The sequence below is a fragment of the Sinocyclocheilus rhinocerous genome, unplaced genomic scaffold (assembly GCF_001515625.1).
Source record: "Sinocyclocheilus rhinocerous isolate Xijiao unplaced genomic scaffold, SAMN03320098_v1.1 scaffold1163, whole genome shotgun sequence".
Classification (NCBI taxonomy): Eukaryota; Metazoa; Chordata; class Actinopteri; order Cypriniformes; family Cyprinidae; genus Sinocyclocheilus; species Sinocyclocheilus rhinocerous.
Window position 1 is genome coordinate 587034 of NW_015642328.1, and position 14234 is coordinate 601267.

The 14234-nt window shown below is 35.4% G+C and overlaps 1 protein-coding gene across 3 annotated transcripts in view; it reads left to right on the top strand.

Annotated features, from left to right (window-relative positions):
- The first annotated feature begins 10052 nt into the window (after positions 1-10052).
- map7a (microtubule-associated protein 7a) overlaps positions 10053-14234 on the top strand; it is a 10902-nt gene continuing 6720 nt past the window's right edge. For all 3 annotated transcript variants that reach the window (XM_016572693.1, XM_016572694.1, XM_016572695.1), the window contains exons 1-4: positions 10053-10402; positions 12176-12289; positions 12513-12587; positions 12679-12842. In XM_016572693.1, coding sequence (XP_016428179.1) covers positions 10282-10402; positions 12176-12289; positions 12513-12587; positions 12679-12842 — 474 coding nt within the window. In that variant the 5' untranslated portion in view covers positions 10053-10281. The remainder of the gene's footprint in view (positions 10403-12175; positions 12290-12512; positions 12588-12678; positions 12843-14234) is intronic.

Here is a 14234-nt window from a genome sequence, read left to right on the forward strand (position 1 = left end):
AAGAAAAATCCAATATAGCTGATGATATGGCCAAATACTGGACAAGTCAGCTAACTTGAATTATACTTGACTGCATTTGGTCCTCACAAAGACACAAATGATACATAGATGAGTCAATTTTGTTCTGGGGGTCCTTGAGGATGGTTCTGAATTGGACTGGAGTCTGGTATGCCAAAAGGTTGAGATTCACTGGTTTACACTGTTAAAGAATGCTCATTGCTAAGCATGGACCGTTTCAAAAAACAATTCTCGTCACTCTTTAGCCCCGCCCACGGCGCGCCTCCAAGAGCTCGGCTTTTTCCGGAGAGAATCGTAAAGCTGTGTCTTTCTTTTATAAATATGATCAAACTAAAGACTTTTTGGAGATATGAAGGATGCAGTTCGACTCTATAGGTACTCAAGATTAACATGAGATTGGGTGAAACTGTGTGTGTTATGCCCCCTGTACGTTCAGTAGCTGTTTTCTTTCTTTCCTTTTTTCAGTAGCTGTGCTTTCTAAAGGGGGAGGATATGAAAAGGTTACATAATACGAACTTTCCCAGTCCGGTGGCATCGCTGTGACGCAGCTCCCCACGCGCTGCGCTCGTGCATCAGTTGAGGCCAATGATTGCGTACGTGCGCGAAAGCACATACACGTGCTACAACGGTTCTGTACGTCGGTCAGAGGTCCTGGTGCGTTTCCCAAAGACTGCAAGAACAGGCGTCACGTGAAGAGGGGCTTTAAACCTGACAGTATTTTTTTTAATTGTTATTTTATTTACTCACCATCGAACGTGAGTATTAAGCGTTACAGAAAATAGGTCAAATAAATAGGTTTAAATATATATATATATATATAGTAGGGTGACCATACGTGCCATTTTCCCAGGACGCGTCCTGGCCAGGATTTGTTTTGGCTTTGTTTTCCTGTTTCCATGCTTGCTGAAGGTAATGAGTTATATAGCCTGTATATTTAAAGGATGTTGTCACTTCCACGATTTTGACGTTTTGGCAGCTACGTGTGACTAACAAATAGACAAATGTGTTGATAGGTTTATGATAAATGCATGATGCAAACTTTTTGTGCCGCGTGATTTTTATATTTTCACAGTGTATTAGTATTTGTGAGTATATTTAGAAGCAAAACAAAAACATTTAATTACACGCATTAAGAATTTATTAGATAAGGCATGCAAATTTAAGATCTTGTAACATCAATAAATCCAAATCATGCTTAGCATTTAAGTAGCAGGTTGATTCATGAGATTTCACTAATCTTTAAAGAACTGGTTACAAACAAAAGGCCCACTTGAACATGAATCAAAACACCCTCAATAATGTTTGGTGAGACAGAAACCCCAGGCATAAGACATTAATAAATGTAACATTGTCACAATGTAAGATTCTGTGGTAAATGCCCCTGTAGTGAATGCATCCTTTTATGTTATCTAATATTTGATATATTACATATTATTTTACTTTAGATCTAGTTATGAGTTCAATATAGTTTCTGTTTAATATAAGGGTCAATGACAAAAAAGGATGTCATAAGTTACAAAAAGAAACTGTTTAAAACCATGTCCTTATACAAAGTTCATAGAAATGCATGTTGGTTTCATACATGTATTTTTTATTTTTTTTAAATGTCTACAAAATGTTTGACTCATTTTCTTTTCTTCAATTTTCCAAGGTCACAAATATTTGACAAAAATCATGCATCCGAGTCATTAAAATGGTTTCTTGCATGTTGTTTGCACTACTCAGACTTTAATTTAGCAGAGAAGTATCAAAAATCATAATACAATTGTCTCCCTGCTTCTTATTTTTAAAGAAAAATATTTCAGATCTAATTATTTCAAAGATTATGTAAGAATTTCAGCCTCTAAATGCCTTCACAAAAGTTCAAAAAGTAAGAAAAATAAAAGCCCAAATACTATGGAGCAAATATTTCCCTTAATAAAAGAATAAAGTCAATCTCACCAGAACAAGAGGGTTAATTCTAAAGCATCTGTTACTTTAATTACATCATTCATGCCCACTGGAATTCATACATTTGTTCAAAACCTAAAAGTAATCACTAGTATGCTGCTATTTAAATCCATAAACTTAAACGTATACAGACCAGTTGATCTGAGAGATAAAGTCTATATTGCGCCCCTACTAAGAATGAATATGAATACAGAATAATTTCACAATACTGGACTTCATTAGAAAAAGATTAAAAGGAAAACCTTCATTTTTGTTTAGGTCTCTTTGGTAATGATGCCGACACTTCCCCCTCCTCTTCAGATGGAGATGACACCTGATTTTCTTGTTTATGTTGCATTTAATCTGTGGCCACCTGAATAGAGATCCCTATTTGTCAAAACAGGTGTGGCCAGAAGATCAGGCTCCCTCCCCTAAGGGACACTGACCATTCTTGTCTGAGACTGTCTGAACCATTGCATAAGGATTCAGCTTTGAATCAGCCCAGTCAATGCTGAGGGACCGATCGGGGGGCTCCTATAGTTCCTATAGTCTCAAAGTTTGATGGGCACTTATGGGAGTCAATGCCACAAAGCAGGACCTCAGCCTGGCTTCAGAAGGATACAGAAACCATTTATCTCCAAATAGTGAAGGGGTTTGTTTAGTTTGAGCATTTGAGGTTGCATAATAAAGATGGTGGAGCTCTCTGCAGGCATTCAAAGTCGGTGGTGTTTCGCCTACAACAGCGACTCCACTTTTGTCACCTGAATTAAAAAAATAATAAGAAAGGTACTTATATGTTTGTATTGTCATGTGAAATTTCACTCAAAGAGTATTTTAAAAGTAGAACAGGGTCATCCGAAGTGCTTACACTTTCTCAGAGAGCTTGAAGTGTTACCGAACCCTCTGTCGCTGTCCCAACCCCGCCATTTATTTGAGGTTGTAGGCTTGAACCTGGAGAAAGCACAGATATATTCATACGTCAGATCATCCTGTGTGGTGAGAAGTGAAGCAATTTCACTGGGATTAAATGCCTTTTTTGTCCTGGAGAGACATACCGTGAGTGAGAGTGTGACTTCTCCACGGTCTGTACGCAACGTCACCCTCCACAGCCTCTAAACCTTCAAAGACGAGATTAAAGAGCATCTGCTGAGTGGGGTTGATAGCATTGCTAAGAGATAAACAGCTATTCAGATTCAAAAGAAATTCATAGTCATTGACAACTCAGTTTACCGATTTCATCTTCTGTGATGTCATTAGCAGCAGGGTTTTGTCTGGCACCTCTTGAATCATCCATTTTTGCCTGTTCAATTGAGTTTTGCAATTGAGCACAAGATTTACATCACATTTATATGATAGTTTATAGAAACACTGCAATATACTAAATACAAAACAGTAATATTGTATAGAAATATTTTTACAATTTCAAATTACTTTTATATTTGAATATATTTTAAAATGACATTTAAAAAAAAAAATTAATTAATACTTTCATTCAGCAATGATGCATTAAATTGATCAAAAGTGACAGTAAAGCCATTTCTAATGTTACCAAAATAAAATAAATGCTGTTCATGGAACTTCTATTCATCAAAGAATTCTGAACAAAATGATCACCGTTTCCACAAAAATATTAAAACACCAAAAAGTGTTTGGAACATTGACAATAATAAGAATCATTATTAATAATTGAGCACCAAATCCGCATATTAGAATGATTTCTGGAGGATCATGTGACTCTGAAGACTGAAATAATGGCTGCTGCAAATGAGCTTTGCCGTCACAGGAATAAATGACATGTTAAAATATATTCAGAAAGGAAAGTTAGTTTTTAATTTTACATTTTGTAATAATATTTGACAATATTACTGTTTTTATTGTGATCAAATAATAGCAGTCTTGGTGATCATAAAATTTAAAAATCTAAATTATATAATAATTATTCAAAATCTTTGGCTGCCAGTGTATGTGTTTGTGGAAAAAAAATATTTCTATATAAATAATAAAAAATATGATTTTTTAAAATAGTTTATTCATGTGAAGCAAAGATGAATTTTCAGCATCATTACTCCAGTCTTCAGTGTCACATGATCATTCTAATATGCTGATTTATAATCAGTGTCAGAAACAATTGTGCTGCTTAATATTTTTAGGACCGGTTTCAGGATTCTTTGATAAATAAAAAGTTAATAAACAGTGTCTATTCAAAATAGAAATTGTGTGTTACAATATACACTACTATTCAAAAGTTTGGGGTCAGTAAAATTTTTTTTTTTTTTTTTTTTTAAGATATTCATACTATTCATAGATATTCAGCAAGGATGTGTTAAATGCATAAAAAGTGATAGTAAAGGCTTATATTGTTAGAAAATATTTCTATTTTGAATAAATGCTGTTCTTATTAACTTTCTATTCATCAAAGATAGGACGATTCCAAGGGCCCGGCGAGGGGGCCCGGGACGTGTTTTTTACCGAGGCCGCCCCCCCCCGGGGGGCCCCCCCCCATATTAGAATGATTTCTGAAGGATCATGTGACACTGAAGACTAGAGAAATGGCTGATGAAAATTCAGTGCTGTGTCACAAATAAGTTATATTTTGAAGTATATTAAAAATAGGAAACCAATATTAGGAATTGCAATAATATTTCACAATATTAATGTTTTTTCTGTATTTTTGATCAAATAAATACAGCCTTGATGAGCATAAGAGACTCAATTAAAAAACATTAAAAATCCTACTGATCCCAAACTTTTCAACAGCAGTGTGTACACACACACAGGCACCACACATATATATTCCCATTTAGGTTTTACAAAGTATGACACTCACCACGCTCACAAGTGTGGATGCTTTCTGTTGCTCGGGTGTGCTGTGGCTGTCTAACTCAAATGAATGTCTGCAAAGTAATAAATCAAAATGATTTGATGAAGTCTGTGGTCATAGTTCTGGTGATTATTTGCACTGAATGAGTTTAGTCTTTTTGTTTAAAACACAAGAGTAACAAACCCGATTTATGTCACTAAACAAGAATTATTGCCAGTGCAACAAAGTTTAAACCCTAAAGTTCATCCCACATGCACTGGAATTCTTGACTGGCCTCTGGTGTCTGACATTCAAACCACAGCTGAAGGTACATCGCCAAATAAATGTAAATTAATCTCAAAATCAAAAAAGTATCTTAAAATTATATTGGATTAACAGCTTCTTGGATTAACACAAATACATTTCATTGCTTATATTAACTAAAAAAAAAAAAAAACTGTCGGTGCAAAAACACCGGCATTTCTTCAACATTTATCACTCACTGTCCGTTCTTGGCTGGCCTCTAGTGGTTGAGATTAATACTGCAACTAAAAGTAAAATTTCCAAATGAACGTGAATTAATCACCAAATCCTTTCTTTTTATTACAAAACGATTATTTATTTTTAGTTTTGGGCATTTACTCTAATGAGTTTAAACAATGTGAATGAGACTGAAGTGCTAACTGGTATTTGACCTACTGGCTTATATATCATCATGCAGACAGTCTGCATAGACTTCATAAACTACAATCTCACAATACACTTCTTATTTTCTTGGTCTCTCTTTCATGTATTCATATGTCAAGCATGAGCTACTATGAGTAAGATGCTGCTCTCTGTGTTTTGTGACAGAGCCACATTCCTGCCGCATTCCTTACAAATTTCCATAGTAGAAAAACTTGACCGTGATGTCTAGGTATGTAGCTTACAGCAACAGAGTGGGTGACTTGTTGCTACATACCTATAGGACATGTACTGTTGCCTGTTTCAGTTGACTTCATCTTTTGAGGCATGTTTTTTTTTTTTTTTTACACCAAAATCCACAAAATCTCTTAAAGGTCGCTCAGAAACCACTCACTTTTTACAGCTTGCACAGAGAACGAGGAGTGCGATGCTAACGATGAAGAGGACGACTATGGAAAGAAATGCAGCCTCTGGTTGCTCTGTGACCGCCCAGCCTACTAGATCTGTGCTGATTGGTGCCATGATTGTGGTACCTACAGAAAGACAGATTAAAGGTTGAATGCATTATATCACTGAAAAAAATGGTGTAGAAACAATTTCACTCAGAACTTGACAGTACATTTCATAAAGAATTGCAAAGCAGCAGCGAGTAGCACTAAATTAAACATGAAATTCTGAAGTAGAAAAACTGAAATAGTGTTTTCTTATTTTATTTACAACTTTGAAGTCATTTTTATAATTCCACATGATCATTTATAGTACTTGATCATTTGGGTCCTCTTCTCAATGTTACGGTGGCAAAGTGTATAATTAGAAGTCTTAACATGATGTAGACATTTTAGAGAGTATAGTCACTGTGGGCATCATACAGTTTTAATTGCTTTACACGAAAAAAGAAGCCAGCTAGTTAAAAATACATTCCTGTCACAAAAGTTAGTCACATACTTGCCATGAAATTCAAAAGCTCCCTTTTACATAGACTGTTTTTCCTATCTCATGAAGCACTTTGGTTAGCACAGAAAGACGTTTTCATATAATGTTTCCACTGGTATTAGCAGAAGTCAGTTTTCATGTTGCAAGTGCTGCAATGAAGCAGTTTTAAAGCAACAGAACACACCAAATGGGGAAAAAAAGCTGTACTCGAGAAAACACAGTTCGCTCTTGATAAACCAGATGAGGCCTCTTGCTGTTCTCTTAAGGACTCCTAAACATGTAACACCAGTGCAGGGATCATTCAACCAAAGTCGGGTACTGAAGTTTAAGCTCACAAAAATACCATAAAAAATATCATAAAATTGATCTAACCGAGTCTTCTCAGGCCATAAGAAGGCTCCGCATGACAAACAGACCAAGTAGCCATGACTGATTTGTGAATGAATCATTCATTTGAGTCAGACCTTTTGAATGAATTGGTTGGTCCAGTTCAGCAAAAACAGTCTGAAACTGGATCTGACTGAGCCGGTTCTCGAGTTGACTAAATTACCAGCTCGCAGTGGTTAACAGCTCAATAGGGAGGAATATTTTTATTGACAAACATGTACATTTCAGTCTGTTTCTCACACAAATCTATCGGCTTCAGAAGACTTGGAATATAGTGCAAGAGTGGTATGGACTATTTTTATGATATCATTACGATGTTTTTATTTGCTTTTTGAAGTTGAAGTTTCTGTACTCTTGTAATTAGTGTGTTGCTTGGAATAACCAGAACCAAAATGTTTTGTTCCACAGAAGAATGTAAATGTTACAGGTTTGGAACAGCATGATGGTCAGTACTGTAAATTTAATTTATGGGTGAACTATTATATAGAATGCACATTCTATGGATTTAATATTGCTTGTTTACTATTCGTATAAAACTTTAGCTGGGATTGTTTTTGTCATTTTACCATGACAACAAATCAAACCAGTATAACCGCTTTTTAATGAAATGGTAAACAATCTTTCTTGGTGGTCATTCTGTAGTAACATGTCTATATATAACATACATATAATTCCAAACTTTGGTATTACAGGTACGGTAGGTAAACCTCACCCCAAAACCGAAATGACACATGGAACAGGTTTCAGAACAAAACTTTGAGATTCACCTGCTCTTAGTCATTTGCGAACAGCGAGAAACGCACCTCTCCCAGTTTCACTGTTCGATTATTACGCTCATTGAACAATAAGAATGTAAGACCGAAGAAACTTTCTTAAAAGAGACAGAAACTAAATAATTAACTATATAATTATTTAAACAAACAAAAAAAATCTCCGAATTAAGTGGTAATGAACAAGTCAGAACTCACTTTCATACATGACAGGTGCAAAGTACGAGCAAAAATATAGTGGTACCTGTACGGAAGTACCTGTATGGATAATAATTCAATGACCTCCTCCTGTCAGTGAACTCTTGTTTGAAGCATTCAATTTCAGATGCAGTCCCTGGGCAGTCTCTCCTCTGCTCTGGTATCCTACATATCGGTGCAGACAACAGGCATCCGTCAGCCAGCTCCTGTAAGCATAACACTGACTCTACCTTTCTGACAGCAAGGGGAAAAAAAGCTTTGACAAGCCCCATTTCCTCATTCTCTCATTCGCCTTCACATCAGACAGACTGCCAATCACTCATTGACTCCTCATGTAGATTCCTCCCTCTCACACCCATTTTCAGATGTACTTGCTGATATCCAGTTACAGAAGCAGATCAAAACAAAAAAATTCACGGATGACGTTATACCATAAACACCCCAAAAATAATGTTTATTAATCACAAATATGACCTGAACAGAACATTACTGTAATCATCTGTGGGGACTTACCATTCCCGATAGCTACTCCTCGTTCAGACGTCCCGAGACAAACCTGGAAGTGCCGCCACCCTGGAAGGACTCACTTAACCTGCTTATAACCTGCTAACTAGTCTCTTTGTGGGGTGTTTTTAGTGTAACTAACAGGAAATTTGCATTTACACAAATTAAAGACATGTACTTTGAACCCTGGGAACATTTTAAAACAATTTTCTTGCCTTTGATGCTTGTTTCCAGATAAATCTAATTTGCATATGATAAATGCTGTAATATTACAATATTGACGAGACTGAGGCTAGCAGTCAAATTGGCTATATATTAGTAATCCAAAGGTTTTAAATTATAAAAAAAGTCAAACAAGTTTTTTTAAAAATATGTTAAAAAAATGTTTAATCCCATTCTTCAAACTAAATTCCAACTGTAACTCAACTGTATAATATAAAATTATTACATGTATCATTTATTTGTAAAACAATTACAACATTTTAAATGTAATAATTACAGGCTTGTCAATGATATATACTGTATATATATATATATATATATATAGGCATTTGATTTTATATCCAATGTTGTTATTGTTAAACTATTTAAAATTAGTTTTTGGTAACTGATAAGCAAAAATAAAAAAAATATTAGATTAAAAATATATCTAAAGAAAGAAATATTGCCTTGGCAACTTACTGAAATAAAAAGTTCAAGTACTAAAATTACTAAAGCTATAAACTGAAAAAAAAATCTAAAGCAAGCAAAGAAAAAAAATATATAAAAATTGTAAATTAAAATTATACATTTTATAAAAGCCAACTCAAAATATGAATACATACCACAGCATATCAATAAGACTAAAATAAACCTAAAAAAAACATTCTTGATATATATCTTTAACATTTCTGCTGAATAGTTACCATTGTGACAACATGCCCCGCCCCATAACGATCAATTTGTGTCCAATGGACTGTAATGTTTTTTTTTTTATATGCAAAAATGGAAAGAATTTTCAATAGCCTTTTTCTAGTCAGACAAAGGTGTTTGTACAGAAATTGAATTTACATGAGGTAAATAGTGTGGAAACATACTCTAGCCTCGGTCTCCTCTATAAGCATGAGTGGTGTGGCTTAGTGGTTTACAGATTACAGCTTGTAGGTTCAAAACTGAGTGCTGAAAGGGTGATTTATGAGTTCACCCAACCCATCCCTCCAGGGAGATTGTCCCAAAACATGTACTGCGAGTTGTTTTAGATAGAAAATATTTGCTAAAAGAAGAAGACAAATGCAATGTAATACTTGTGAGCTATGACATAAAAAGCCACAGTTGTTACAGTTGGATCCACAGTTGTTACTGATAGCGGAGGCATAACGTCATCTCTCTGTCTGAGAGCAGATCCTCAAGCCAATCAGAAGAAAAGCATTATGAGATGTGAAAAACATATCCAAGATATGGGACTAGAACCTTTAATCTGGTCTGCAATTGGCTGTATATTTTATGTTGCATGTCACAAATCGATATGCAGGATGAAAGCGGGTTTTCTCTGCTGCTATTTCTGGACACTGGCATGCAGTGTCATGCCTCCCACAATTTTGCATATCACCAGGCAACCATTTAGAAAAAAGTGCTTGCATCCAACTCTCTCTTTTGTTGTACTGTGAATACTTCAACCTTGCCGCAGCTGCTCGCATGCCGTCAATGTGACCGGCCAAAGCAATGAAAAGAGCTCGATGGATTTTTAAAGGGAAACACACCTCCAATAACCACAGTTGCTACCAGCTGGGTGGGTTTCTTTTGTGAGAGCACGGCACATGTGCACTCTGTACTTACGGATGCTCACTGACTTTGCTTGCCGTGCACGTGTGCTGGATGCAGCCCAGACAGGAGCAAATCAGCTGCTCACACAAGCTCCCTCAGGAAGAATTTCTGTCTCACACTCTCTCTCTCTCTCTTAACCAGTCTATTCCCTGCTAGAGATGCACTGATAAGCCGTTGGCTGAAGTGGAAGACTTGTGCACAGGGAACACAGATGCTCTACATGTATTAGACGGACACACACACACTCACTGTAAGATGCCAGCTCATCTGAGCCTGGCAGAGCAGGAACGGGAGTGGAGGAAGACAGAGCTGGGTCTCGCTGCGATCTCGGAGAAGGGACGGATGAAGATGTGCGACACTGCGAGGAAGCAGAGAGGTTGGTGAGATGTGGATGATAAATATGACATTTCTGCTAATACAGTGTCCAAAATAAACTTTGAGCATATGCATCCTAAAATACTGGATACAAACATATACTGATCCTTTTAGCTGGCATAAAGCTGTTAGATATACCCATTTGACTCTATATACTAAATAACAATGCATTTCTGCATGGTTAGCTCAGATAGTGACGTATTAGGAATGGGTTATGTATGTGTGTGATGATGCTAGCTGTGCTAAATGGGTTTATAAGGGTCTCACATCACATGATAGACGTCTGTTATGTAACGCCCCCTGATGTCAAGCTCATCTGCTTTAATTTTCTAAACCAAGTGACTAAAATATGCATGCAAATTCAGCAGTTCTGCATCCGTCGTGCTCCACACTTCACCCCTCGATAGCATTGTTGTGGTGATCTGTAGTGTAAAGTTTACCTTAAGAGTTCACCATCGCCACGTACTCTTTAGTCAGGCGCTGAATTTGTTGTTCTACACAGCAAGAGTAAAACAAATGTTGCCTTTGTAATGGTGTACAGGCCTTGGGCTGTCTTGATGCAGAGGACAAAGTCAAAACTGGCATGAGACAGGCCTCATGTTCATCTTTATATCTGCCTTTTGGCACTCTACTTTTGTTTATAGAGGTGTTTTTAAAGACACTGAGAAAGGTTTGCACAGTATGGGAGGCCAAACCTGTATTTGTTGAAATACACTACTTAGGTAGTAAGTTAATAGGTTTATCAGAGTACACTAAACACAAAATTATCATCTTTTTTAACCCAAGGGTATTCATTCTGGGTTAAGTAATGTTGCATGCTTTTAAAGCACCGACCGCTTTTAGGTTTTGCTGCGTTATGAAACTGAGATGCTAAATGTATACAGTATGAAGTGTCAATATAACCCAGGGTTAAAAAGCATTTATTGTATGTGGCTAAAATGGTTAAAAATATATTTACTAGATACATTTATTAATTCCAAGGCTGAAATTATTTGATTAAATAATAAAGTAAAAACAGTCATATTTAAAAAATCATATTACAAATTAAAATAACTTTTTAAAATTGTAATATATTGAAGGTTTTTAATTAATATTTTAATTCTATGATGAAAAAGCTGAGGTTTCAGCATCATTTCTCTAGTCTTCAGTGTCACATGATCAGAAATCATTCTAATATGCTGCTTTGGTGCTTAAGAAATATTTCTTATTATTATCAATGTTGAAAACTGTTGCGCTGCTTAATATTTTTGTGGAAACCATGATACATTTCTATCAGGATCCTTTGAACATTAGAACAGAAACATTAGAATTTAAAACATTGTCAGTGTCTTAACTGTCACTTTTGATCAAGTTAATTCATCTTTATAAAAATATTAATTTCTTAAAATAATTTTACTGACACCAAACTTACACTATCAAGGGGGAAACTCCCATAAGACAATGGGATTGGTACTTGTCTGAATAACAATGAAACTGATACATGTGTAACTCAAAGGTTTAAAGTAACATCATTGTGTGCCTATTTCAAGAATTTTTACAGACAAAGAGATCATTCATGAAGGCTTCCACTATGCTATGCATTCCTTGTCATAATGTTGTAAATCATCACACCCTGACCTTCTAACCTGCCTGTCTGCTTTTCAAACTGGGTTAGAGTTTGGTAAACTTCAGCAGAAAGTTTAAAGACCAAAAAACTAAAAGACTTTCACGTTTGGTGTTAATTTATCTATTTTTCCTGAGCACCAAGTAAACAGCCTCTCTTTTTTTTTTCCAGATTCCAGATCTGACGTGAACCCCACAGCCCTGGAGCAAAAAAGAAAAGCATGTGCTCCACTGAACATTAAATCAGCACAGATTAATATCAGCAAACGAAATGGAAATAATACAGGTCTAAAATAGCTAATATTTATCCATCAATTTAATTTGCATTTTCTTTTCTCCAAGCCTTCTAGTGTCTGATACTGCTGCCATGGATACGATGTCAATTATGATTCACACTTTAGAGCTGAATCTTCCCAGTTGCTCATTTATGTCATTCATTCCAACATAGTTGGGATTTATTATATTATGTGCTGCATGCAAAATTTCAGAATGATTATTTTGTAATTTAGAATCAAATGTGCTGAAAGTGGACGAGAGACTGCGACTGGCCCGGGAACGCAGAGAGGCGTACCAAAAACAGCTGGGTATTTTTCTTACTCTGAACATGTAATATCATAGCCAATTGAAGAATAAACAAAGCTTTATTAAGTTTTTCTTGGTGTACCTGAACTGTAGCACTGCGCGAGCGCGGTTGGCTGGCGAGGGAAGAGCGGGCCAAGCAGTTCTATGAGAAACACCTTGAGGAGCGAAAGAAGAAGTTGGAAGAGCAGCGACAAAGAGAGGAAAGGAGGAGGATGGCGGTCGAGGAGAAGCGCAAACAGAGGCTCAAAGAAGAAAGAGTGAGTTTATGCATGAGAAAAATGGTGACCGTTGTTTGGTGTGAGAGATTTTGTTCGCAAAGCTTATATATATGCTTCCAGTGAACAGTTTGGACATTATAGAAAAAAGTCAATAAAAAAAATTGGATCGAATTTTTATACATAAATTCAGGTGCACTCTGTCCACAAACTTAACTAAAAACAAACTTTTAGACTGATGTTTTAAAGATCATGAGATTAAAAAAATATATATATATATAAACTACCAGTGAAAAGACACATTACAGAATAATTTTTAAGTCACCAAAACAATGAAAAAATATATATATAAATTATATTTCTTAAAATTATACTTAATAAAATTATATTTAAAATAATTACATTACATATATAAATCTGTTTGTTCCAAATTCAAATTAATTAATTTAATTTTTAATTAATGTTTAATTTTTATTCATTAATTAGTTAATTACAAAATGATTCAGCTCCAAATACTGGTACTGTAATATAATAAAACACAGACACACACACACACATATATACATACACATATACATATATACATACACTCTCCTTGATTCTCTACTGGAAAGTAGCAACATGGGAACCTCAAAAGAACTCCCTAATGAACTAAAAACTAGGATAATTGGTCAATATGAATTAGGAGAAGGATACAAAAATTTTCACAAAGGTTTAAGGTCTCTGTCCCCACAGAAATATAGTTAGAAAATGGAAGGCCACAGGAACAGTCCTTGTCAAGGAAAGATGTGGTAGGCTGAAAAAAATATCTGAAAGGCAACAGCGAAGAATGGTTAGATGGTCACAGACAAACCACATATACATATATACATACATATATGAGGTTGAGGCTGCATAATAATTAGCACTTTCTTTATAAGAAAATATTATAGTGATATGCCATTCAGTTTCTAGAGAAAGCTGCATAATGTGATGTTTTTCAGACAGAAATTCTTAGTGTAGCAGTACTGTGTTGTATGAAATAAAGTCAAATGTGAAAAATAGGCTGTGCAAAAGTTTGGGCACCCTTTCAATTGTGTTGATTTTAATGCCTGTAGTCTCTTACTGCTGATTAATTACAACACAATATTGATTTGATTGGCTCAGTGAACCTTAACACTGCAAACTAAGGTGCAACCCATCATGGGAAATTATATTTAAGGTAGCTAATTGCTAGTTGTGCTTCTCCTTGATTCTCTACTTGGTCACAGACAAACCACAGACCACCTCTAAAGAGTTCCAAGAACATCTCGCTGCTGATAATGTCATTGTACATCAAAAAAAATAGAATATTGTGAAAATGTTCATTTTTTGTAACTTATTTTAAAAAGTGAAACCTTCATATATTCTAGATTCATTACATGTAAAGTAAAACATTTCAAACGTTTTTTTGTT